The 25,071-nt window shown below is 38.4% G+C and overlaps 5 protein-coding genes across 5 annotated transcripts; 4 read left to right on the top strand and 1 right to left on the bottom strand.

Annotated features, from left to right (window-relative positions):
• The first annotated feature begins 923 nt into the window (after nucleotides 1-923).
• LOC145908944 (pancreatic triacylglycerol lipase-like) lies at nucleotides 924-6,575 on the top strand. Its single transcript, XM_082996265.1, has 13 exons — nucleotides 924-927; nucleotides 1,221-1,301; nucleotides 1,976-2,156; nucleotides 2,477-2,582; nucleotides 3,043-3,168; nucleotides 3,384-3,495; nucleotides 3,679-3,872; nucleotides 4,166-4,357; nucleotides 4,522-4,618; nucleotides 4,916-5,030; nucleotides 5,427-5,606; nucleotides 5,844-5,909; nucleotides 6,389-6,575. Exons 1-13 carry the CDS (start codon nucleotides 924-926, stop codon nucleotides 6,573-6,575), a joined length of 1,641 nt encoding a protein of 546 aa, XP_082852391.1.
• Nucleotides 6,576-8,208: 1,633 nt separating this feature from the next.
• Nucleotides 8,209-11,106, top strand: LOC145908270 (uncharacterized). Its single transcript, XM_082995514.1, has 3 exons — nucleotides 8,209-8,345; nucleotides 9,176-9,286; nucleotides 10,164-11,106. The coding sequence occupies exons 1-3, from the start codon at nucleotides 8,285-8,287 to the stop codon at nucleotides 10,355-10,357; spliced, it is 366 nt and encodes a 121-aa protein (XP_082851640.1). The 5' UTR covers nucleotides 8,209-8,284; the 3' UTR covers nucleotides 10,358-11,106.
• Nucleotides 11,107-11,203: 97 nt separating this feature from the next.
• LOC145908269 (large ribosomal subunit protein mL45-like) lies at nucleotides 11,204-15,992 on the bottom strand. Its single transcript, XM_082995513.1, has 10 exons — nucleotides 15,778-15,992; nucleotides 15,515-15,598; nucleotides 15,351-15,452; nucleotides 15,087-15,186; nucleotides 14,358-14,462; nucleotides 14,042-14,111; nucleotides 13,744-13,893; nucleotides 12,669-12,839; nucleotides 11,873-11,974; nucleotides 11,204-11,611 (listed from the first exon to the last, which is right to left on the bottom strand). The coding sequence occupies exons 1-10, from the start codon at nucleotides 15,836-15,838 to the stop codon at nucleotides 11,378-11,380; spliced, it is 1,179 nt and encodes a 392-aa protein (XP_082851639.1). The 5' UTR covers nucleotides 15,839-15,992; the 3' UTR covers nucleotides 11,204-11,377.
• Nucleotides 15,993-16,488: 496 nt separating this feature from the next.
• Nucleotides 16,489-17,511, top strand: LOC145907938 (splicing factor U2AF 35 kDa subunit-like). Its single transcript, XM_082995058.1, has one exon. The coding sequence runs from the start codon at nucleotides 16,535-16,537 to the stop codon at nucleotides 17,165-17,167; it is 633 nt and encodes a 210-aa protein (XP_082851184.1). The 5' UTR covers nucleotides 16,489-16,534; the 3' UTR covers nucleotides 17,168-17,511.
• Nucleotides 17,510-24,853, top strand: LOC145907937 (G patch domain-containing protein 1-like). The gene is made up of 20 exons (XM_082995057.1): nucleotides 17,510-17,643; nucleotides 17,719-17,788; nucleotides 18,021-18,171; nucleotides 18,317-18,477; nucleotides 18,868-19,006; nucleotides 19,404-19,607; nucleotides 19,914-20,052; nucleotides 20,296-20,486; nucleotides 20,711-20,974; nucleotides 21,136-21,250; nucleotides 21,751-21,908; nucleotides 22,356-22,486; nucleotides 22,556-22,676; nucleotides 23,015-23,182; nucleotides 23,432-23,594; nucleotides 23,931-24,041; nucleotides 24,095-24,211; nucleotides 24,304-24,365; nucleotides 24,516-24,619; nucleotides 24,680-24,853. Exons 1-19 carry the CDS (start codon nucleotides 17,583-17,585, stop codon nucleotides 24,555-24,557), a joined length of 2,568 nt encoding a protein of 855 aa, XP_082851183.1. The 5' UTR covers nucleotides 17,510-17,582; the 3' UTR covers nucleotides 24,558-24,619; nucleotides 24,680-24,853.
• The last annotated feature ends 218 nt before the right edge of the window (nucleotides 24,854-25,071 follow it).

Here is a 25,071-nt window from a genome sequence, read left to right as displayed (position 1 = left end):
AAAATCGTATTTTAGTTGATTTTTTCGTATGCATGACGTTTGGGTAGTTTTTAAATGCTTGCAAGTTAAGTCATGTCACAACATGAGCATTTTCACTGAAAATCGCTCAAAATGATTCCATTTATCGGAATAGTGACGTCATGGTTGGTGAGTAACGCATGTCAAAAGTGTAAAGGGGAGCGGTTTAAAGTTTACCTGGGACAATAAGGGTAAACAGTCCACCATCTTTGTGACGCAACAATGCCAACATACCGCAGGGCCCAATGCTTTATGTCAACTCCCACGTGCCTCACTCTGCCACCGTGTTTTTGTTTAAAAACTATAGCAAAGCTCATTACACTTGAACTACGGGATTTAGTTTGCTTTGGGATCAAAAGGCACACAAACGTGGAAATGAGAAGTTGATACATAAACTGCGACTCGCTTTGATCTGGTTTGCGGTGGAAAACCGCTAGAAAGTCACTGAACTGTTGGGTATTATGTAAGTCAAGGGGCGTTTGTTGCGACATAAACCGTGTGAATGGAATCGAATGTTGCATTGTTAAAAATGAAAGCACGTTTATACAATGAAACATAATATGTGTTAACATGTAACCCTGACAACACGCTGCCAACAAAATTAAAAGGATTTCCAAAAGAGAACAAAACGAACGTCACAGCCTAGGTATCTGATATGTGCTATTTATTTTCATTTAATTTTAATTAGAATTGTGGGAGATTTTATTAAAACACCGATAAATAATTAACAAGACATTGCGCTGCAAAGGCGTAGCGTTTGTACAAGCGACAAACAACGCGTCTGAACCCATAGAGTGGGAAACACTCCAGGACACTGCCTGTAACTTTAACCCTTGACATGGGAATAATTTTCCGTAAAAGCACCTGCTAAAGCTATTTATGTTTTGTCTAAAATAGGATGAGGCATGGGTTGGAAAAGGATATAAAAGCCTTAGTCACGTACGTAATATGGACAGACATTTGTTGTTCGTCACTGCGCTGTGACAATTTTAGGTACCCTGTCAGTGTTAGTGGACTAAAATACATTAGTTCTCTTCACAAGTAAACCGATAGAGTAGTACAAAAATAAGCTGCTTGATGCTTAATAACAAGAACAGAGAAACGAACAAGCAATACTTTTTTGTTTTCTCCACAGTGTAGTTGAAAAACTTTTTTTTTTCTAAATCTGGAATAACATATAACTGTTCCGATATTCTCAGCAGGTCTCACTGTAGGAACAAAAATCATGCAGAGTTACTTGGCAGCGTTGCTTTGTGCGTGCGCACTGGTTGGGGTTGCAAACGGTAAGAATTAAGTTTTTCCCTTATTATCGTATGTTGGATCCAACAAAGAAACTTAAGGCGTCCGAATTTAAGCCGTTGATTTGCTACGTAAGAATCTTTAATTGGTTTTCCTGTTTCGTATTTGTGTTGGCGAAAAAGGCGATAGTTGATCACAGTGGTTCACTGTCCCACAGCGCCCACATGCGGGCGATGTTAGGTCTAGTAATCACGATACTTTATGATTAAAAATAGACTGATCTTCTGGCATAAAATTAATGTACTGTGTTCTCGGCGTTTCGTCTGTCAGACTTTATCAGGGTTTTTGAGAATACATTATGTTAATTTATGTCAGAAGATCAGTCTATTTTAATTGAAATATGCATGGCAGCAACACGAATTTGTTCGTTTCGTTTTACGCATATTTGGTTGCTTTCATTGTTTTCTCTTTACCGCACTTTAATTCATATATTTTTCTTGGTTATTTTCCTGCACATTTGGCATGTATCGGTATTTGTTTCACTTTTTCACAGTTTAATTTGGTACGCTTGAGCAGTCGTATTTGCATGGCAGACGTGTGGTACGCTAATTGGTTAAAGGACTGACGGGAAAAGTAATCAGTGGCAAGCCAGACGGTTGTCGCATTAATTTCGGTTACAGTAGTACAATGATACTTCACGTTGCATGATTTTGTACAGGCGACTCCGTGTGCTACGGGAATTTGGGGTGCTTTACCGATGACTACCCGTGGGGCGGGACTGAAGAAAGACCAACAAAGAATTTACCCAACCCACCCGAAGAAGTGAATGTCCGATTCTACCTTGACACCAGAAAAGCATTGGATGTTGAGGTTTTCAACGACGATATGAACGGTCTTCAGTACGTACACAAATTAACGCCTATGTACATTCGTACATTCGTATATTTTTTCGGCATCATTGCAAACATTTTATAACAGTCATGTGGAAGAGACGAAAAAGGGCCAGCGAAGAACCAAAAATGGTTTTCGATTAACTGGCCCGGGTGATCTTACTTATTGCAACTCTCGAAATGATCTGTCTCAACGCAAGTTGTAAACATGGGCAAAACTGGTGCGAGATATAATTAAAAGCAAACGTTTAGCAAAGGTTAAATTTTGTCTACATAAAACAGAAATAGTTTAATGTCTAACTTACGCCTGGCTGTCTTTTTATCTATAGACAGACAACTTTTAATCGGAATAACCCAACGAAATTCATCGTCCACGGCTTTCTTCAAAACGGCGACACTAAGTGGTTAGAAGATATGAGTGACGCTCTCCGCAAGGTGACGTTCTTCTTTCATAGACATTTGTTGACACTGTCGAGGATACGAATACAATATAGCGCTTTTGCCAAGTAAACAAATGTCAAGCTCTATTGCCTTTGCATGTATTTTTGTGACACGGAACCTGATGGCACTGTTGGTTTAAGCTTTTGCTTGGCCACAGTGTTTCCATCTTGGTTTGTTTCTGGCGGGTTATACCATGTTTTGCCAATGGTTAATGGTGGCTGTATAGTCAACACAAAGTGGAAGTTTATCGGCTATTTAGCTGACAAGATTTTTTTAATTCACACCATGGCGGCATCGATGAGACGTATATTAGATTGAAACAGAAGCCCTGTCTGCATCTCACTATAAATGACAAATGCGATACTTTTCAATTAGATACAAATTAGATACTTTTCAAAAATACGCTGTCTTTAGCTTGTGTTTCTGTTTGAACCCGAAAATTTGCTGTCGCCAGGTGGAAGACTGCAACGTTTTTCGAGTTAGTTGGCCAGGAGGTTCCACAACATTGCAATATCCGCAAAGTGTGGCGGACACCCAGATCGTTGGTGCGGAAATTGCCGTGTTTATCAACAATATGAAGGTGCATCTCTAACTTTTTTTACAAATTTCAACGTTGATCTTTGTTTTAAATAGAAACACATCAAAAAAATCAAGGCTTTCTATAAAGGCCAAGATATTCTGATTGGAGCAAGTTATTTCTAACGACAAGAATTGCACGAGATTAAACTTACTCATATAAATAATTATCAAGACATTGCGCTGCAAATAGCGTAACGCATATACTCTTTTACGCAGTATGACCTGACCATGTCCTCGGAAAACTTCCATTGCATTGGTCACAGTCTTGGTGCCCAGTCCTGCAGCTACTTGGGTGGCAAGGTTTCCCCCAAAGTTGATCGTATTACAGGTAAGAAGGAACCACAAAAACTAGAATGATTTAAACTAAATATTAGCACAGTACATTATACCTCGTTGGTGATTGTTAACATGCTTACTGTTTTGCAATGGTTTTTGATTGAATAAACTCAAAACACAAGCTGTTACCCTTGTATACGTTCTCAAAAGTTGTGTGTTTTTGTGCCCAAAACAGGATTGGACCCGGCTGGGCCATACTATCAGAACACCCCCAACGAAGTACGCCTCGAGTCCACAGATGCCCAGTACGTTGACGTCATTCACACGGATGCCGAGAAACTAGTGAATTTTGGGTTCGGTATCAACCAGGTGTCAGGACACATCGACTTTTGGCCAAACAATGGTATCGCCCAGCCTGGTTGTGATCAGGTGCTTATGTCATAACATACAAGACTGTTTGAAGTTAAATAAGCATATTTTGACTGATTTCCGCTTTCTGGCAATCAAATTTTCAAGATTTTTCCTTTTGCCATAGTTTAAAAATACCTTTTTTAATTCCAAATTTTGCACTACGCCGTATCAGTCTCTAGATCTTTGTCGCATCTGATGAAGCATGGAATACCTCGCGAAAGCTCGTTGCCTTTTAAAGCAATCAGACTCTCTCAAAAAATGCACCAAAAACTGTAGTATTTCATTTCCAAACCTTGTTTGTGGGGTTTTAGAACGCGTTGTCCACGATTCTGGACCAGGACGGCTTGTGGCAAGGAACGCAAAATTTCGTTGCCTGCAACCACTTGAGGGCGCTCGACCTCTTCACAGAGAGCATGACGACAACTTGTCCTTTCGTGGGAAACCCGTGCTTGAGTTACGACGAATTCTTGGCTGGAAAATGCAACGATTGTGGTTCGTCTGGGGTAAGGGGGCCACAGACTTGTTTTACCATACATGTTTTCGAGCAATGAGAAATTTATCTTAGAAACTTATTCGCGGAAAGACGTTGTCGCTGTAACTATCACGTTAAATTTTACCATTTTGAATTTAAATATTGTTAGTTTAAAAATGAACTCCGATATTTCAGACTTGCCCTCAGATGGGTTATTGGAGCTTCACATATTCGGGAGGTATCAGCGACCCTAATTATTACTTGGAAACAAGATCCTTGGAACCGTATTGTGGTAACTGAAAATCCCGTATTTTTTGAAAAGCTATATATTTATAGCAATTTCTTGACCTAACTTTTAGCATTAGTCAAAACGGAGACTATTAAAAGAGTCCAAAATTATCAATAGACCTAATCGCAAGATAAGGTTACTAAATTTTGGGTGTAGATATAACGAATAATTTTTGCAGTAACTAAACAAAAACCTTTGTTGGCTAAAATCATAACAACACGAAATTCGCCCCAGAAAGTGAAAAACAAAGGGTTCCAGACCGTGTTTAAAGGTTTTAAGTGTTTTTTTTCTTAATTTCAGAGTATATGACATACGTTGAAGTCGATTTGGGTAGCAACAGTGACGGAATTCAAGGAAGACTTTACTTAACGTTGTACGGAACGAGCAGCAACACAGAACAGGAACAATTGAGCGAGTCAGTTGTGTCTACGTTTTCCTTCAAAACAAATTCTCAATATAATATAAAGTGCTTTTGTAACATTGCTGTCATCGCTGGCAAAAAATCACACAACATCATGAACCACAGCTTTCTAATCTTGGACAGTTATCTACCTTCTACAGTATTTGGAAACGACAAAATTGAATCGTTTTCCATTAGCTGCATCAGCTTCAACTGCTTTTTATAAAGTGTCTTTTGCGACTTACCACACTTCAAGACTGCCTAAAAGCAGATTGTATTTAACTAAACAAAAAATCCAAAGCTGGTTCAAATTACGTAAACAAATTTAATTAGGTTTTAAAGTTTGTTTCTTACTACAAATTCGGTAGATGTAGAAACTGGCTTGAAATATGTTTACTCATTTCGTTACAGCGAAAAACAAGATCTTGATTTACGCCCAAGCACAACCTACTCATACGTGGCGCAATACGATACTTTCCCTGCAAGTTTCTACAAGGTGAAACTACTGTGGACCCAGGAAGAGTTCACGGTCACCAATCAATACATCACCGTGTCGCAAATAAGGGTCTGGGTCGACCATGAACAAACGTGGTAAGTATGATTTCTATGTTTACGTTTTAGTCCTTTTACCAACTCGCAGTACATAGTTGTAAAAATACATTTGAATCTATTCGTCTCAAGTACGATTGAGGTCCTAAAGATACCTCTAAAGGGTTTTTAATTTCAGTCCGCATTTTCGCGTCGAATCTGTTTTTGGTAAAGGACATTTGTCCAGTGTTGTCAGTTTTGTCACACTTTCCAAATCTTATACGCTCCTTGTGTTTGCAGGTATATATTCTATGGCGACATCAGTCAGGATCTGAGCGAGGGCGTCCGATACACGTTCTATGCTTCGTAAGTGGTAAAGGAGCGCCATGGTGGTGTCGAATGGTCCAATACGGAAATAAATTGGGGAAACGGCTGTCGTCTGTGTGTCGTTTGCGGCTTGCTACGGTTTGCAGTTTGTGTAAAATCACCGACTTATGCCCGCACACCTTGAAACGTTTCGTAACTGACCTATGCAACGTCGTACCAGTATATAGGCTATATTAGGCGCCAATCGAGCGCATGTTTCAACGGTAATTAAAGATCAAGTTACATATAGCTTAATTAACGTAGGTAGGTAGGTAAGTACACGAAGTTCCACGGCATCTACTAACCTAAATCATTGTCGCTTAAAAATGCACTGACTGATCAAGAAAATATATGTGCATTGTTTCAAGAAACTTTGCAGTTTTTTAGGCGGTTAACTTAAAGTGAAGCGTGGTGTATTTGGAAGCATCGCATTCTGCATAGAGTGCACGTTGTTTTGACCTATTGAGGTCCTATCTCAGTGTGACGTTGACTGCAAAGCACCAAAAAGTGAAAAAATCTGTGTCCGACAAGTTTACCAGTTGCACTAATGAGACCTTATGGGTTGAAAACAGTGAGCACTACTGTCTACAACTCACCGGTATTTTGTATTTAAATCACGACCTGCTCGCACAGACATCAAGTGATACCAACGTGATGAAAATTTAAATTACCCGGCATTACCACCCAATGACATTGCAAGAGCAAGGTTTGTCGTGACGTCACGCTCACCAATCAACGACATAGCGACTCGTTGGGGGAGACTGTAGGGACTTTTATTTTTGCCACTAAAGGGTTTTGCTGACAGGTAGAGTTATTGCACTTTTCCGGGTATGTCGCAAGGAAGAATAAGCGTCCTTCCGAATTTGCAACAATAAGCAATTTGCGGTTGGGATCTGTAGGTAACTTCTTGCAGAGGGTTGAAATTTTCACATTAATCTACGAACTGTTGGCACATAGCAGCCATCAAGACGGAAATACTTTCTTCCTGTTTACTTTTTGAGTAAAATGAGTATAATCGGCCGGAAATTTAAGCAAATGAGGCTGAATTCCTACAGTTATAAATGACGGTGTTGTCAATTTGTGGAGCTTCCCGATTCATTCAAGAAATGATTTTGCGGAGTTTCGCGAGATAATTAATGAAGTACAAACCGAAAGTGTATTTGCCTCGTGTTGGATAAAGAACATCGGAGCTTTAAATTTGTTTTTCACATCAATATTATTGTTTGGTCTTAATTTTTCTATTTATTCAGAAGCATGTGATGCTGTCATTTCATGTAATTGTGCATGTATCGGTTTGTCGGACAACAATATGAATTTAATATTTACAGTCACAGAAGAAAAAAAACAACGCGCAACTCGACTCGCAACACAGGAAACTATAGGACTGAGTATGGGTGGCAAATGCTGGCAGTGGCGTGACGTGTACGAAAAAGGCACAATTCATAAGTCATGTCAGGCTGATGAAGCCGTCAGTCAGCACGCGGCGTCCGGCTGTAACAAGCTGCAAGTATTGATTGCATAAAACGGCGAAGTACAGCATGTAGCTAAGTGAGTCCGCATGGCAGAAAAAACTGTACATATCGGTTATATTTATTTGAAAACAAGTGAAAGGCCCGCCCGTTAAAAACTGCTTTACAACAGGAATTTAATCATTTTCGAGCTTGCAGCCGCTGATTGCGTAATTTACTGACCTTGACTGTAGTCTTGAGCAGAACTTGATCACATAAACTTGGCGGTGGTAACGACAGCACTTCGAATCATCTGATACAATACAGGGCGTAAGGAACGCATTAGTATCAACTGTGATACGTGCTTTTCCCATGAGCCATGCATGCGGCTGACTTTACCGCTGTATAAATAATGTAGCTCATAGCAACCGGTCTTCCGCACATGCGTATTATATACCTCCAACATATTTGGGTGACCAGCAAGCCTAGAGACTGCTGAAAGCCTATTTCAGAGGAAACAGCAGCTGACGAGGCAAGGGCGAGGATTGCACGCGGCGGGCATACGTTTCTCAATTATAGCACTTGCATCAATTACAGCTGCTTCTGTTGCTGTCGAGGTGGCGGCCTGAGGGTGGTGAAAATCCGCTCGCGCGATTCGCGCGGAAAATTGTTTGCCCTTTTTTTAGTACAGCTGTTGTGTTTGCAAGCCAGGAGAGTGCATGTATATATAAAATGCTTAACTTTCAAAAAGTTTAGGTAATCATGATAAACGCATTATTAGCAGAAATGTATCGTGTTAATACGTAGGTTTTCGAAATTTGCCCAAAATACGCTTTGTTGGTTTTTGGTCCAGGTACAACAGAAAATGCCTGTTAGCTTTTGAACTGCAATAATACCGTCGGATTGGACGCATTACTGTTTTGTGTCATGGATCTTGCTGGGGAAGGCTTCCTTAATACAGATGACGAGGATTTGACAAGCGGCAGTGGTAAGCAACCTTTTATGACACTTAATATTAAGTTCCATGCCCTCTTCCTCCGCCTCTGCTTCCTGATTTCAAAAGGCAATCGTCTAAACCAGGGGTGCACAACCTTTTTTATAATTGCCGGCTTAGACAAACATCCGGGCAAAACCTGTAAAGTTTTTGACAATGCACGGCCGACAATACAAATGTAGTATCAAGCATGTGTACGGCCACAGAAAGCCGTACGGCCACAGGTTGTGCACCCCTGGTTTAAGCCCCGGTATGTCTGTGAATATTTAGTAAATATATTCTGAAAAAATGTCCATAATAAACCCTACGGATTATTGTGAGCACAAAGCAACAAAACTGCGCATACTTCCTCGTGCGTAAATGAAAGCCCCGGTTTTCAGCCTTTCTTGTACAATGAATGAACAATTTTGGCTAAATGAAGTTTGACTAACGGTCACCACGACGGACGTGACCATTGTTTTTGCGCACTTGCAATGCATGCACCCTTTCTATGCATCCCGTGACATCCTGCAAGCGAATAAATTGACACACGTTTATCCACAATCTGCGTTCTTCCACACTACAGCAACGGAGTCGGGTCGATTCGCGTGACAAATGAAAATTTATCCAATGATTGACATTGATCCGGGCTTCTAGTTTACACGTTGTAAAAATTGTCTGTCGTTTCGTTTTTGACGTGCAGAGAGCATTGTGGCTCTTAACCGTCGAGCCCCAAGTCTGAAAAATCTTGATTTCGATGAAACTCGAATATTTTATGTTTTTAATGTGATCTATTCCAACGATTAACAATGTACAATGCTAATAGATTTAATGTTTGTTTCTAGGTACTGGACTAGAACCCAATGTTGAAACAACCTCCTACCCAAACACGACCTTCGCCACGTCTGACGTCATTTACGCGTCGACCTACAAGGCCAGCATAACAATACTGATCGGTATGTTGCATGCGACACTAAAAAGTATTAAACGCCGCCCTAAGGTAACTGGATAATTTAAATTCCCTCTTCTGTATGTTACAATCGTACAATTAAGAGTGCTAAATGCTCTGTGGAAAGTAAGGAAAGATATGTCTGCTAAAAACTAACGTATATTGAAAGCAAATGTCACAGAACACAACAGAGTTTTTAAGGCATCTTCAACACATGGCAAGGTTATGAATTAATCATTGCGCTCTTCAGCAGCCTAACCTTGAATGTCAACCGAAAGGCGTATAAGGCATTGAAGGACGCATATGCTCTGCGCAATGGATAAAAGTATTAACGTATCGACTAACGGTGGCGCATTAGCGGCGCCAAAGAACAGCAGCGCTTTTTGGACGCCTTATTTGCATTCACGCGTTCATTCTGCGCTAATCAATGATGATTAATATTTCATTACAAAAACATATTATCGCATGATAATATCGCGATCACTCTTGTTCAAGGATCGATTTCAACAACAGGTATTTATATTTTATTTTCCCATCTGTCCGTTCCTCCTGGAATGCAGATAGTGTTTTATTTCAATTCCAATATGGTTTCGTGAATGATAGCGACTCGCACAATCGTTTATAACCGAAATTTAGATATTTAAATTTTTATGTTAATTGAAAGGCCAAAAGTTCTTGTTGGAAGGGCATCGTAGAGGCAGCTGCACCAATCCACTACCCACGTTTTATTGCTAATCTTTACAAAAATATATCTTTGTGGGCAATAACGCTTAGAGACAGCGATGCCTTCAACACCTTTATTGCTAAATGCTCCTATTTGAAGGACCCATAATTCCCCATTATAAAATTTAAACAGCTATAATTATTTTTTTTGTATTTTTTAGTTGTATCTATCATAGCGGCTTTGGTGCTGCTCATATTCGCATTGGCCACCCTCCGCTACAGATTTGGCCACAAGGGGTCGTACCACGTCGCCGAGTTCAAAAAAGGCATACTTCAGAAATCGGGGTCACCAAAATCCCAGGAGAAGCCGGAAAATGTCTATGACCAACCGCCCACGAAGGAATACATGCTTTGATGATGAGACAGTCTTAAACTCTGCAAATTAAATGTTGGTTTCCACTATGTAGTTTTTGTACATCTTCACACTGTGCTTATATTAAACCTCTTGGCTGCTTTTTCCAGTTGGACAATGGCGGAGTTGAAACGTTTCATAATTGCTTCGAAAGTCTTCACGCCTAAGTAAAAAGTCGCCCTTTATTCTGGAAATAAGGTTTCTTCCTATAACATTTTAACTGTACCGTTCCCACAAGCAAAACTCAACTTTTCCCTGCGCATAATTTAGTAACTACACAATCTCATGCCAAGCTTCACGAGCCCGAAATACAAAATTACACAAAATTTCGTTGCTGGGATTTCTTTTCACATTTTGCTTTTGTAACGCGGCTGATATCCGTATAGGAATCCAGGTCGGCTTGTGTTGTACATAGCGATGCCCTTTTCGTAACAATATCGCAACCATAATAACGGTTAAAAATAACACTATCAGTATGAAAAAATTACTCCCCCAACCACCTTTGTTCAAAACTAACAGCCTTGGTTACTTCAAAGTGTGTTTTATTGTGTATAGTTGCTGTAAAGGCCGCCAGTGCAATTTTTTGCTTTGTGGATGCTAACTATGTCGTCGAACTTACGTTGAATTCTATATTCCAACGACCGTGCTTTCAAAATATAAACCACACTAACGTTTGTAAAGAACAGATGACTATTCCATTTGTTGGGACATGCTGTAGTAGAAGTTTGTTTTGGAATAATACACAGATTTTTCCAATTTCAAAGGCCTGTACTACACCAAGCACGACTATCAAAACTAAAACCTACCCCCCAACGACTATGTTGTAACTAGCAACTGCACACCCCCCGCTTGCAACTTTGATATTTATTCATAGAATTGTAAAGCGTCGGCGCTATTTTTTGGAACAACACTTTTTGCCACTGCATCGGTCAATGACATGTATTCTAGGTCAGCACCTACAGCGTTAAGCCTGATTGGTGTTCACCTTTTGAGGGTGCACATATTTTCGTATAGAGTGCGTCATCAGTACTTTTCGAATTCCGGCTCCGCTGCGCCCACTAGCGGTTTGGGAAGTTTTCCTTCTTTACGCATTTTGTCAATAAGGGAACGCTTCCTGCGGACGATTTTTCTGGCTTTCCCGCGCATTCTTGTGAGCTTGCAGTGCTGTTTGTAAAGAACGTAGTTCTTTCGTCTTTTGCTCCAGTACTTTCGACCGCGGCGAATCCTTTCCAACCGGTTGGTGTGGGCGATTCGTTTCTAAACCGTAACTTATATTAAGACCGCACGCCACTTGCTGTTATGATCTTAAATTTACCGAAAGTCGAAACTACCTTTATTCAGCTGGTAACTTAGTAACTGTTGCTAAGATACCTGTATAGTGCAATTAGGTTATAAATTACAAAAATACATGCAAGTTGAAAAAATAGCAATAGCACGTTGTGCTTTTGGGTATCCCCATTGCTGGTAGCACCTTCATCTGTTTTATAAACGAGCAACTTGCAATTTTAGTATACTCACGTGCCGCAGGGGATACCACTTGAAATGATGAATCTCCCGTTCTTTCCTATGCCAGTCGACCGCATCAGCGCGTTTAGGTTTTTGTTGTTTGAAAGCGATGGTCTGAAAAGAATGGGTCACTACCTTCAAAGTGGTCACAGATTTTGAAAACATAGAATTTCAGCAGTGCCAGCATAGTTACAGGGCAGATAAAAACCCTAGACTTGAATCTCAGAGGGCGAAGGTTCAAGTCTTAATGGGAATCCCGACTACTATGGCGTCATCAGCATAGGTCCAATAAGACAAAAACGTTCAGAGCCACTATGGCCGACCTAGAGGTGTTATGAAAAGACTGACATGAATATCTATTTTCTTAACAAATTTTAGACATGGAAAGTGTATTTAAATAAACGTTTCCACCAGGGTGAAGATTGGATTATGGGGAAAAAAGTTGTATATCTTGAATGCTGTAACTGTTGCCAAAGCCCACCGATAATATTGGATAACCCCGCTCGAAGCCCATACAAAACGGTGCCAAAAACACAAACAGTGTAATTTGTTACGACTTTTGCCTTTTGTTGATAGACTTTCTAATTATCGCGGGCAAATTGTCAAGTAAATTTTAAAGCCAAGTATAACACGTCACACATAAGCCACTCAACATAGAATGAATCATAAACAACTAACGTTGAATGCTTTACAAGTGACTCTATTACGTGACAAGCTTGCTAACGATTGATGCGTCAACAACACGTGCACGGATATAAAGGCAATGTATATCATAATTAATTCGCGAATCCAAAAAAATGTGACTTACCCTTGTAAGAGGTTCGCGCTGGTAGTCACCTTCATTAAGTTTTCCGTGAATTCGCCACCTGCCGTAAGGATGGGAGATGTGGCGTTCAAACACAACATATTCCAATACATTACGAGGAATATCGCGATCGCCGAGCATCAAACGGCCGAAGCGGTCGTACACGACAAGAGTCTGTGGTTAAACAGGAAAAAGTGATTAGTATGAGATGATAGAAGTAAATTGCATACAAGTAAATTAGTTCTAATGATTAAGAATGACACTTTTGCCAAAGTGCTCTACGGGAAACCAACACGTATCTATATAGATTCAAAACTTTGGTTGCTACCTACAACGATGAATTTGGCTATACAGAAACAGGGCGTTGATTTTTGCTTTTTTTTACCATTTGAAATGTTCAACACGCGCGGCGCAGTAACAGCAATGAGATAATATGTTATGTTTCCAAACAATGAAGGTAGGAAATCATTCATTTCCCATGGAAAAGCTTAGACCTATCTAGGGGGTCCAAGAGATCCACCTTTTTGTAAAATATGTTTGTCTGTTTTTACATAGCTCCAAACAAACACAATAATAATTACTTTTTGTCATAGGTTTTTGTCGCAAAACTAACACTTTTTGTTAAGTTCAGATAAAAAGCGTGTTATGCTTAATTTGAACATTGTTTCCAAACATATACAGATATGTGAAGGTCGCCTGACAAATTGTGCGCTTGTGCACCAGTGTACCTTGGCCACAATATACCATGTAAAACCTCTGAGCTCCTGTAGCTCAGTTGGTAGAGCGTTGGGCCTGGTTAGCCCAGGGTCTTGAATTCAAACCTCACCGGGAGCTTGATTTTTCAAATCTTGCTCCGACTTGTCAGGAAAAAGGCTGATCCAGCTAGACTGCAATGCCTGGGCTGCCAAGCCTGCAAACCTAATCATGGTTGTTTCCAAACATGGAGCATTGTTACGGAACATGTGGAATTTTTACCGAACCTTTTGCCCTATTACGAAACTAGTACCATTTTTCATTCAATCCGGCCACTGCATGCAAATATTTAAAATACCATGAACAACTTAAAACAGTTACATACCTGTTTTGAGTGCAGTTTGAGTGTGACTTGAGCATAGTAGTTGTTATCATCAACCATTGGCATACAGAGAGTTTGCACGACACTTGGGGGTTCTATGTTTTCAATCCAATTCCAAATGACAGTTTTTGCCTGCAAGCCTTTTATCATTTCCTGGCAAAAAAAGAGATCAATTTCAAACTGTTTAGTGGATTTAAAATATAAAAAAACATTTAGATACTCAGGCTTGGTACATATATATTTATGTTTTTGCATATAATTTTGAGCTTTAAGAGAACCACCATAAAGATTGTATACAAACCTCATAAGCAAGTTCAGTCACAAGGTTGTGCAATTTCTCTTCAGTGTCTTTTTTCTTTGAAAGTGTCCAACTAAATTAGTTCGAAGGACAACAAAAAGTTTTGGAAACTGTAATATTATAAATAACCCTGAGGAAGTCTCGCCGGATGGCAGACGAAACGTCGGTTTCAAATAAACACTAGAAACTTGAGTGCCAGAAGAACAATTCTGATTAATAAGTATGCCTGGCAGCAAAAAATAGCAGTATGTAATATTATATCTTCAACCAAATCTCAAATATTTTTTTCCTAAACATTTCCAACAGTTCACAATCCCACCTTGATGAGTTTAATAGATTATGAGCATCGATATAAACCTGTTGAGCCTCAGCAGGAAATCGTTTGGAGTGATAGTCAGGAACATGCTTCTTTAGCAGTCGGTTGCTATAAAATAGTTGGGACCATATCGATTAGACAGTTTTATCCGCAAAACAAACATATAGTAAATGGATTAGAATGAACTGCATGCATTGTTATAAACCAGAAACTCCCAACCTGTGATTCAGGGACCTCTAAGCTGGTTTTTTTTGTGTCATTTGTCTGTCATTGACCCAATTTTTTTTATAAATGTCACAAAAAATAAAAGCCATTTCGGACACAATGTCCCAAAGGAAATTGGCTGGTAGATTATTAAAGTTGCTTACATTTTTTGCGAACGAAAGTATTATACCATAAAAGACCAAAATAAATTGAAAATGTCCTAAATTTTTGCTGCCATTTTGGTCATTTGACAGAAATTTTTGGGTAAAAAAAACCCAGCCTCTAAGAGGTCGATGGTAAAGTCCCAGGGGCAGGTATGAGCAAGAGCAGCCTTCTCATTAAAGTTTATGAATATTACAAAAGGGTTCGTGATCACTAACAGGTTGGGAACCACTTTTGTAGGGGATGCAGACAAGAGGACAATATAGTCTTTGATTCAATAAACACAACCATTATGTTCACATACAACTAAATGTCCAAGGGAATTGTCAAATATCAATTAAATCCATTGTTTACTGTATACTCAACTGCATAAATTTTTCTCTCGCTTCAACTAGAGATTTTTTTGGATTGGATAGCTTGCTTTTCATGCCTGTCTCCCCACTCTTATATGGCTTCACAATTTCAGCTAAAATATAGTGATGATCGTTACAAACGACTGCAATGGATTAGCTAAACAAAAGAATCTTAAATTTACTGAAAATCAAAAATCTTTATGCAGTTGTTCACTCAGAAACTGTTACCAAGATGCATTTATGATGCAATCTGGATAGAAATTAAAAAAATACATACGAGTAGAAGAAATATCAATAGCACGTTGTGCTTTTGGATATCTCCATTCCTGGTAGTTTATCTCCGAGTACTGCCTATACTTTTTTGCATGTTCTTTTGAGCCTGTGGATTCAATAAAAAAATGAAAACTTGCAAAATGTATGAATTTTGAACTTTGTTTATACCTTCACCAACTCGATCTTCGTGCTTTCTTCTCCACCTGAAATCTGTGGTCTTATTGCACACTTGTTGACAACCATATGGAAAGCCTTTTAAAACAAACACAAATTCCATTAGTTTTGTCTGATGCAGATGTTATGAATCAGTTTTTTAGCCTACAAATTAAACATGTAAATTAGTACATTTATTTCAAATATAACAACCTTACCACAACATTCTTACAAAATGACCATGGGTTCACATTCACTTTGCTGTAAAGCTTTACTACCTGATTTCAAAAATCCAGAACGTGTAGCACGAAAAACAATTAGTTTGGCTATTTCCATCATAGTCGATGCTAGTCCATAACAGCTTAACTTTTTCGTCGATGGTCGACTTTGCAAAGTGGAACAGCTAAAAATATTATTTTCAAAACAATCACGTTAACACACACATGTTGGTCTCCAAATGCAGAACTACATTTACTAAACCCAAGGAAGTACATACTCAAAAGAAATGTATTGAGGATTATTGTCTAGTGATCAACAACAGTTAATCACAAGAATACATTACATGCCCCTCTAGTAAACAAGAAAATCATAAAATTTTGTGTTCCGATGTTTAATAATTTCATAAAGGTGTACTTTAGAATGGCCTGTCAAATAGTATGGAAAAATATCCAATGCATCGTCGTGTTTGAAATAAAGCGTTTTGAAGTAAATAACTAAGATTTAAGAGTTGTGTTTAAAAACTTGACCAAGTTTTAATAACTGTCACTATTGCAAAAAACAATGTTCTGCTTAGATGGTCTTTAAGGTTTTCTTTTGCTTGGTGCAATTTTGCTGCAACACATTACACAAACCTGAGCGTTGCGGATTGGTAAAACAGACCAACCAGCATATCAGCATTGCTTTTCGTCTCAATGTTTCCCACGCTTTTGTAACGTTGTTGTGTTTTGCAAGTTTGTTTTACATTGTTTTTGTGTTTTGTGTATAGGCGGGAAGCAATCTTTTAGTTTCTTGCTTGGAATTTCTTATAGTTGCAATATGGCTGAATATCTTGCGTCGATCTTTGGAACAGAAAAAGACAAAGTCAACTGTTCATTTTATTTCAAAATCGGAGCTTGTCGCCATGGAGAGCGGTGCTCCAGGCTGCACAACAAACCCACTTTTAGTCAAACGATTCTCATTCAAGGTCTTTACCAAAATCCCCAAATTAACAATACTGCCGCTGGCACATTCACCGACATTGAGATGCAGGAGCACTACGACAATTTCTTTGAAGAAGTTTTCGTTGAACTTGAGGAGAAATATGGCTCAATTGAGGAAATGAATGTGTGCGACAATCTTGGTGACCATCTCGTCGGAAATGTATATGTTAAGTTTCACCGCGAAGAAGATGCAGAGAAGGCGGTTAACGACCTCAACAACCGCTGGTTCAATGGTCAACCAATTATGTCTGAGCTTAGCACAGTGACCGATTTCCGAGAGGCATGCTGTCGTCAGTATGAAATGGGGGAATGCACTCGTGGAGGCTTTTGCAACTTTATGCATCTGAAGCCAATCTCTCGTGAGCTTCGTAGACAACTCTATGGAAGAAAGGAGAAAAAGCGAAGGTCAAGGTCACCACCGACTCGCAGCAAACGAAGCAGATCCAGAGAGCGTCATCGCAGGCATTAAAGCATTGAGATAACAAGAGAATTATTTGCAGGAGACAAAACAAAACAAGAAGGAGATTGTGAACCACATTTTGTTTGCGAAAAATGACAATAATCTTGATTTTTCTGGTTTCTATTCAATATTTTTGTTTGGATGTTCAGTAAATTTGTGCCATGCTGTTTTTTTTATGAATTGTAGCACCCAAGAAATGTACACAGAGCATGCTATTGTCCAATAATTAATCTATTGTACAATGTAGCAGAATACGACCCATTGAAAATTTTGTGAACATTTGTTTACATGTACATATTATTCTCATCCAAATGATCACTCTGATAAAATGTGTGTATTTTTTTGCATTTTAGGTTACACAAAAATGTAGATCTGGAAATATATTTAAAACTGTGGCTCAGAGAATACGTCCAGTTTTTGCAAAATGGATGATTATGATGACAACCCACATGTGAAATATGGAACTGCTGTTAAAATCCCAGAGGGTAAGATTTCAAAATTGAGATATTTGCTTCAGGTTTGTGAGTGAGGAAGCAATAAAGTTCAGTTCTTTATTCCAGACAAACTTGACAACCTGAAATATGTTCCAGTCCATGAGCAGATTGTAACCGATGAGGAAGGAAGAAGAAGGTTGTATAAAATAATAAATTCAAAGCAACACTTAATAATTTTATTTATTTTCAATCCCCTAATTTTTTTTGCATAAATATCGAAGCTTACATACAAAAATTTTACAGCCAATTTTTCAAATTTGAGCAGTGAAATGTCTAAAAATTTATATTATATGCAGATGCTTTTGCATCCTTAGGATGATAATGAACTATACAGCTTTATTGATTGTCAATCTTGCTGATTCTTTTAGGTTCCATGGGGCCTTCACGGGTGGTTTCTCAGCGGGTTATTACAACACTGTGGGTACAAAGGAGGGATGGACTCCATCAACTTTTAAGTCTTCGCGATCAAAAAAGTCCGATCGAATGACATATGCTCCGCAAGACTTTATGGATGAAGAGGTTTGTTTGCTTGAATCAAAATCTTATCACCATCTTCATAGAGAAATTGTCACTGGTGACTGAAAAGTCCACTTGTCAAACATCAAAAAAATACTCAAAATGAGTGGAAGATGATTTGAGTATGTGCTTTTGTTGTTCTTTATAGGACCGCACCAACTTAGGAATTTCAGAAGTCAATGTGTCCGAAGAGTTTATGACCAACACTATGCGTTCCAACCTTGAAGAAAAGCAGTTCAAAATACAGGAGGATAAAATGACTCTGGCTCTTGGAGCAGAATTGATGGAAACCCTCGTCATTCCCAAACGGTACAACTTTATTGTACATATGTATAATTTATATTCCTAAAAAAAAGTGGTTTCCATCTTGGGGTCCGTAAATGAAAGAACAGTCTTCTCATTTTGTTATATACCAATTTTTTTGTTAAATGTGGCAAATTTTTACCTCTCATCTTTGCTTGTTAAGAAATGTTTTTTTTTACTTTTTTTCCCAGAGCTTACAGATAAATTTTGCCTAGGGGTCCCAAGCATTCATAATTTTATATGGGGTCTGTGAGGTGGCACAAAACAATTGCAAAAAACGTTGTGTGTAAATTGACTTGGTTTATACCTGTATATATATTTATATAGGTATGATGTTATATGTAAGTTATATCCTGTCTATGTGGATATATTTAACTAATTCCAGCCTTTTTGCAGACAAAACATTGGCTACAAGCTTTTGTTAAAAATGGGTTACAAAGACGACCGTGGATTTTCAAAGAAACAAAAGAAGAAAAAGGGCCTTGGGTCGAAAGTTTATGGATGTGCTTTACCTGGTGAAGCTTCAGAAAGCAGTGTGAGTTTTTATTACCAGTAAATACATAACCGCATATAAAAATGTTTGACATAATGCATTTTAATAACATGTGGCAGGGATTGAATAGGCAGCCATAAGAAATACTGAAACTCATTTAATTATTGCCTCCTAATTTCCCTATTTCTTTCTGTAAACTGTATGTATACCAAAGGTAATTAAATATATGTGGTATTGGATAAGAAAGCCCTTTGAGCTTTTATATTGCGTGTTTAAATGCTTTGATGCTTCTCATGTCTTAAGTGAAACCTCTGATGCAGTGCCACTGCAGCAGTGGTGTCTAATCATTAAAAGCTTCGTTAATTTGCAATTTTTTGCAAAAAAGCCTATAAATGGTGGATATATTAATTTCCTATAAAATTTATCCTCTGTTTCGTAGTCTGAGGAAGACTCTTTTGGAATTGGAAGTGTGAGATTTGATGATGTTGAAGTCATTCCAGAGCACCTGATTCAGAAGGGCAACTACCACGGTCTTGGTTATCAACCCCTAAACCCAACCGAAGCACTTCACACTAAAGTGAAAGAATCAAAATCCGTAAAAGCAACGACCAAGTCAGGAAACAGACTTTCCTTCATGGGACAGGTTTGATTTAATCTACACAGTATCTATGGTGTTCATGGTGCAGTTTCACTCTTTTTGATTAAACCAGTGGTTCCTAAGTTTCGTAAAGCGGCAATACACTAATCCATTACAAAATGTTATAACAACGCACCCAGACAATGGTGACCATTTTTAGTGGTGAATTTGCTTATGTAACACATATATTTCATTTTTTTGTCACTTGTACAACAATCCAAGTAAGTTTGCAACCCCCTAACAGTGTTGAAACAGTGTGCAAGTGCCATTAGGGAACCACTGCATTAGCCAACAATCTGTATGATATTTTAGGCATTCGGTGTTGGAGCATTTGAAGAGGAAGATGAGGATATTTACACCATGGACAGCATGAAAAACTATGATAGAATAATGGGTGAAGAGAAGAACCCGGACAGCACTTACGGATGGACAAGACCATTGGCCATAACAGGTAAATACTGTTGTTAAAATTCTTTTATCTTCAAAGCGTCATAAAAATACGTGAGATCTGACAAGTATATTGTTTAATATTAGCAAGGGATGGAATTCACAGCAGGTTGATTGTGTATATAAAAGTTTGAAAAAATATCCAAAGAGTATTTGTTGGTGAAAATATCTGTATGTTCTGCTACAGTTGCCACATTCCATTTTGAGGCATTTTTTGATGTAAATTTGTATGTTTTAAATATTGAAGGTCCCCAAGAAAGACAAGCAATTGATCACAAGACCAAAGCCCTTAAGGGATTTGTCCCTGCGAAGGAAAAGGTGGCTTACCAAAACAAAAAAGAATACCCTCTTCCAGTGGTGCCCCCTGATTTTGACCCTCACAGAAGATTGAAGCTTCGACAACAGACTGAACGCATTAACATGGCTTTGTCTCATGGCGTAAGTACATTCCTGTTACATATTGCACAGATTTTTTGTTAAATTCATGTTTAATTGTGTTTCGATGAATGCTTTGGTAAAATAAATCATGATAATTAACTATCTTTAGTAATCCTTTGTCTTTTAAAATATGTGGTGCTGCTGGTATTTGAACTTGAATTTGGTTCTTGCTTTGCATTGCACTTCACATTACCGTGGTATTTAAATGTTTTATTTTGCCACAGGAACATGGCTCAACTGGCCACTCATCCTCAGGTTACATCCCGAATAAATACTCTGATATGACGTATGAGGAGAGAAGGCAAAAACTTTCAGATGACGCGGCACCTGTAACCCTACCACCGAGCCACCCAATCAAATCAGTGTTTGATCTAATTTCCCATGAAGACCGCATGAAAATGGAAGCTGCCAAAAAGCCAAAAATACCGGTTGAGCTTGGGTTTCAAGAAGATGTGGAAAAAGCATCCAAGATGGAAGTTCAAAAACCCGTGGGTTGCATTTTTCCTTGATTTCATGTCTGTTGTACCTGAGTTGTTACCTTTAAAGGCAGTCTCTGCAATTTTTGTGTACTGTTACAATTGTGCATTTAATATTTTGCTTAAATCACTACTTTTTATAGCATTTGTGAAATATTACGTTTTGTTTGCAGATTGACATGACCACACCTCTTTGTGACCCAAGAGCATTAAAACCTTTTTCAAATAACCCTGAAAAACAGAGAAGATTTGAAGATTATGAGAGAGCCATCAGACAACGAAAAAAGCGTAAGATATAAAATATCTCTAACATTTCTGAAACATTGGCATTGTTGCCAATATGTGAAATACTTCAATGAATGTTGTAGAATTTAAATGTCATTTCAGCAGAGGCTGTTATATAATTTACAAAGAATTAATGTTCTTGTTTTCATCACACATTATGCAAAAGCAGGTGTTTTACAGCACTCTACGTTAGGGTCTGATGCAGTTATGTGTGTTAATCATTTGTTCCACTTGCCCAGATAATCATCAGTTCAGTTCAAAAATGATGCAATAAATACCATGAAATTAGGCATACATGATTGAATTCATTTCAAAAATTGACCGGCAGGCTATCTTGGGCCAAACGTGGCCTGCAGGCCATGGGTTGGACACCCCTGTCCTATGATGATAACTGTTTTGACATAACAGCTGGCCATCTTGGGCCAAACGTGGTCTGCAGGCCATGGGTTGGACACCCCTGTCCTATGATGATAACTGTTTTGACATAACCTTTGTAAACACAGATCCCTACTCTGAGATTGTGAGTAATTTGACGGAATGGGAGAGAAATCATGAACGGGAAGAATTCCACCGAGCCTACCAGGTCCACAATCGCTTGGTGGCGCAAACGATCAACTCCCGATTCACCAAAGGAGAATCAGAATCGACCGATGAGATGTTGGTAAGATTAAACAATACAACAAGAAGGCATCAGTATATATATTATGAAATAACAAAACTGGGTTTGGAAACTTTGTTTATTGGTGAAAAACAAATTTGCAAGTTTTTTTATATGTATGCATGATAATTCTGAGTATAAAGAGACTGGCCCATATTATACTCAGAATTATGAGATAACCCGTGAGTTGTGTTCTTATGTATTATAAAATGCGATGAAATGATTACTTTTCCAAAATTGTTTTTTTTTTTAATGATATAATTTTTTATTATTGTAATAAATCCTAATAAATTTTCAGATAAAATGAAGTAACGTATCCCAGCATTCTAGTTTCAGTATTGGTATTAAACTTAGTCCATAGTTCAAAATACAGTTAACACGTAGCAATATTCAATTAATTAACTACTAATAGCTCGACTAATTTTTAATCTGTTACTTAATTTTATTCAGGAGCAAATAAAATCTGGTCTAACTGCTCCCAAACTTAAACCGGCCTTCGGGACATTGACCAGAGAGAATCTGGAATGGCATCCAGACCCTTTGCTGTGCAAAAGATTCAATGTCCCCAACCCTTACCCAGAGTATGAAATTCACTTTCCTATCTCTAATAACTTTTCAATTGTGTTTGTAAAATTCTGTCCTTGTTCTAGTTCTGATTTTGTTGGGACGCCACAAGACCCTTACACCACAATCACGCCACTTGCTCTCATGCACACTGTGAAAGCACCAGAGGAACCTCCAATCACTGCTGAAGCCAAAGAACGAGCCAAGGTAGAAGTTTTGTCGGTTTTGTTTACCAACAAATCTAATTCATTTATGCATCTTGGGTAGTTTTATTTTTAGGCTTTTCTGGGTGTAATTTTTATCCAAACATAATTAAGTGTTCGAAGTATAAATTTTAAAAATAAAATATATGATAAACCATATTGCTAAAAAAATACTGGCAAAGTTTCATCAAAAAATGATGGTAACACTTTCATTGTTTTTACAGCTTACTTGAAATATCTTCTGTTAACTTTTTTGATATAGCAATCAAATTAACTCCCCTGCAGCAATATATCTTAAGTCTCTGTTTACCGAAAGGATAATTTTAGTGTTTATTATTGTAGAGGGGAACTGGGATTGTAAGTGACACCAAGAATTCTCTGTTCAAAGAAGTTAGCTCCTACAAGAAAGGAAGATGGGATGAGGAGCCGGTGATGTCAGGTCCCTCCATGAGGCAGGAGACTGTCCAGGAGGAACCGGAAGACTCACAGGAGGCAGAGGAGAAAACAGAGGTGGTTTTACTGATTTTGTCGTTTTTTATGCAAAATAAACAGACTGCAATGCACTTTTTTATTGAAAAACAGCTTTTGTTTTTGGATTTTCCCCTACGTTTTACATAAATATTTGTGGCACACCAGCTGTTGGAATCCTCTGAAACACCAAATTGTTAGTTTAGATCAGTTCTACTGTATATTGCAGTATGGCTGGCAGCAACGTCAGCACAATACTGGAAACTTATCTCTGTTTGATTTCTCAAACAGGAAGCAACGAAGGAAGAGGGAGCAGGGCATGTAGTTTATGAGGAAGTTGAACCTCCGAGTATGGAATTATTCAAGTCAATATTTGCCGATGATGATGATTCAGACCAAGAATCAAACCAGAGCTCAGACGAAGGGGAAACCCTAAGAAATGAGGAAAAGCAGGGTAATTGTAAAAACAAATGCACCTTAAAGAAACATTTTAGGTGTTTATTTGTTTTGGTTGTTGCATGAAACTTTGTCGTTTTTAGGGGAATCTAGTTAGCCGTCGGACGTGCATGTTTTTCTCAATGCTGTGTGTAATATTTTAGTACAACATTTTTTTGTGACACGAATATTTCCTGTGAAACGATTTAAAACGGAGTAGGTCCCCATTCTATTGTAATATCTGCAACGATTTCTACCGGCAAAGAACTTGACAGATTTTAACCTTGGAATCACACATTTTAACAAATGTAATCATTTTACCAGGTTACGTAGTTAACCCATTGATATTAATTAGAAAAACCACCCGAGCGCGTTGCAGCGGATGAGGTTTTCAAGCGACCGATATTCCAACTTCCTTCAAAGAAACGTCCCCCCGAAAAAACTGAAAATACGACCCTAGAAACAGGTGAAAAACCATAAATATGCTCGGCCGTCTCCATAACCGTCTGTATTACGCAGACACGGCGACACCGACCGAAGTTGCCATGGAAACCGAAGAGGGAAATAGCAATGCTGAAACGAGTGAAGATATTTTTGGTCCAGCGCCACCGCCGAAACGGAGTGGTCATTTTCAAGGTTGGGGACAATAGAGGGGTTTTAGGCTACAAAACACGCCCAATGCTTCTGCAGGTGTGACTTAAATATGCTGAATAATTTTTCAATTACAGATAATGGAGTGGACGAGGAAAAAGCGAGTAAAAAACACAAAAAGAGCACAAAGCATAAAAAGGTATAAAGATTCAGTAAAATTTACAGGTTTTTGGTAAGGAAGGCAGAAATACGGCGATCGTTAATTTACGAATGAAGAAAGGTTATGTATTCAGAAACATACTTGAAATACTTTTTCATTAACAAAAAACATTTGAATTTCATATTTCAGCACAAAAAAGACCACAAGCACAAGAAGAAGAAGAAAAAGTAAAATCCCATTTTGTTTTTGGTTTTCTTTCAATTCAAACACGAACAATCAAACACTGTGACAAGGTAGGTAGAATGCATTTTTCAAAATTTCAAAAATTAATCTCTTAACAATTTTTTTGGCAGCATTTAATGTCGTGTCGTCGTTCGGTCAACTTTCTATGCAATTCGCTTCGTTGGGGCGAATCTTGTCCAGTTGGTTTGAGAGCGCCGTGTCCGACCCTTTCCCACGCGAAAGAAGGAAATGTGGCGAATAAATGCATTTGAAATATAACAGCCAATTTGCGAATAAATATTATTTGCGCTCGTTTGAAATGACTTACTTTTGACGAATATAGGTACATATGAAGCATTTGCTTCCCGTGGACCGTTTTCGGAGGTTTGTAGATCTAGGCTACCGTCCAAATCACCTTTTACTGCACCAAGAAGACATAATAATTAGAAACAGTGCTGTCTGCATCCCACTGATAATGACTGGCTCTTGCTTTTAAGTAGCAATAATAATAATAACAGTTTGT

This window comes from Ascidia mentula, chromosome 7, assembly GCF_947561715.1.
Source record: "Ascidia mentula chromosome 7, kaAscMent1.1, whole genome shotgun sequence".
NCBI classification, from domain to species: domain Eukaryota; kingdom Metazoa; phylum Chordata; class Ascidiacea; order Phlebobranchia; family Ascidiidae; genus Ascidia; species Ascidia mentula.
This window is presented reverse-complemented; position numbering and strand designations above follow the sequence as displayed.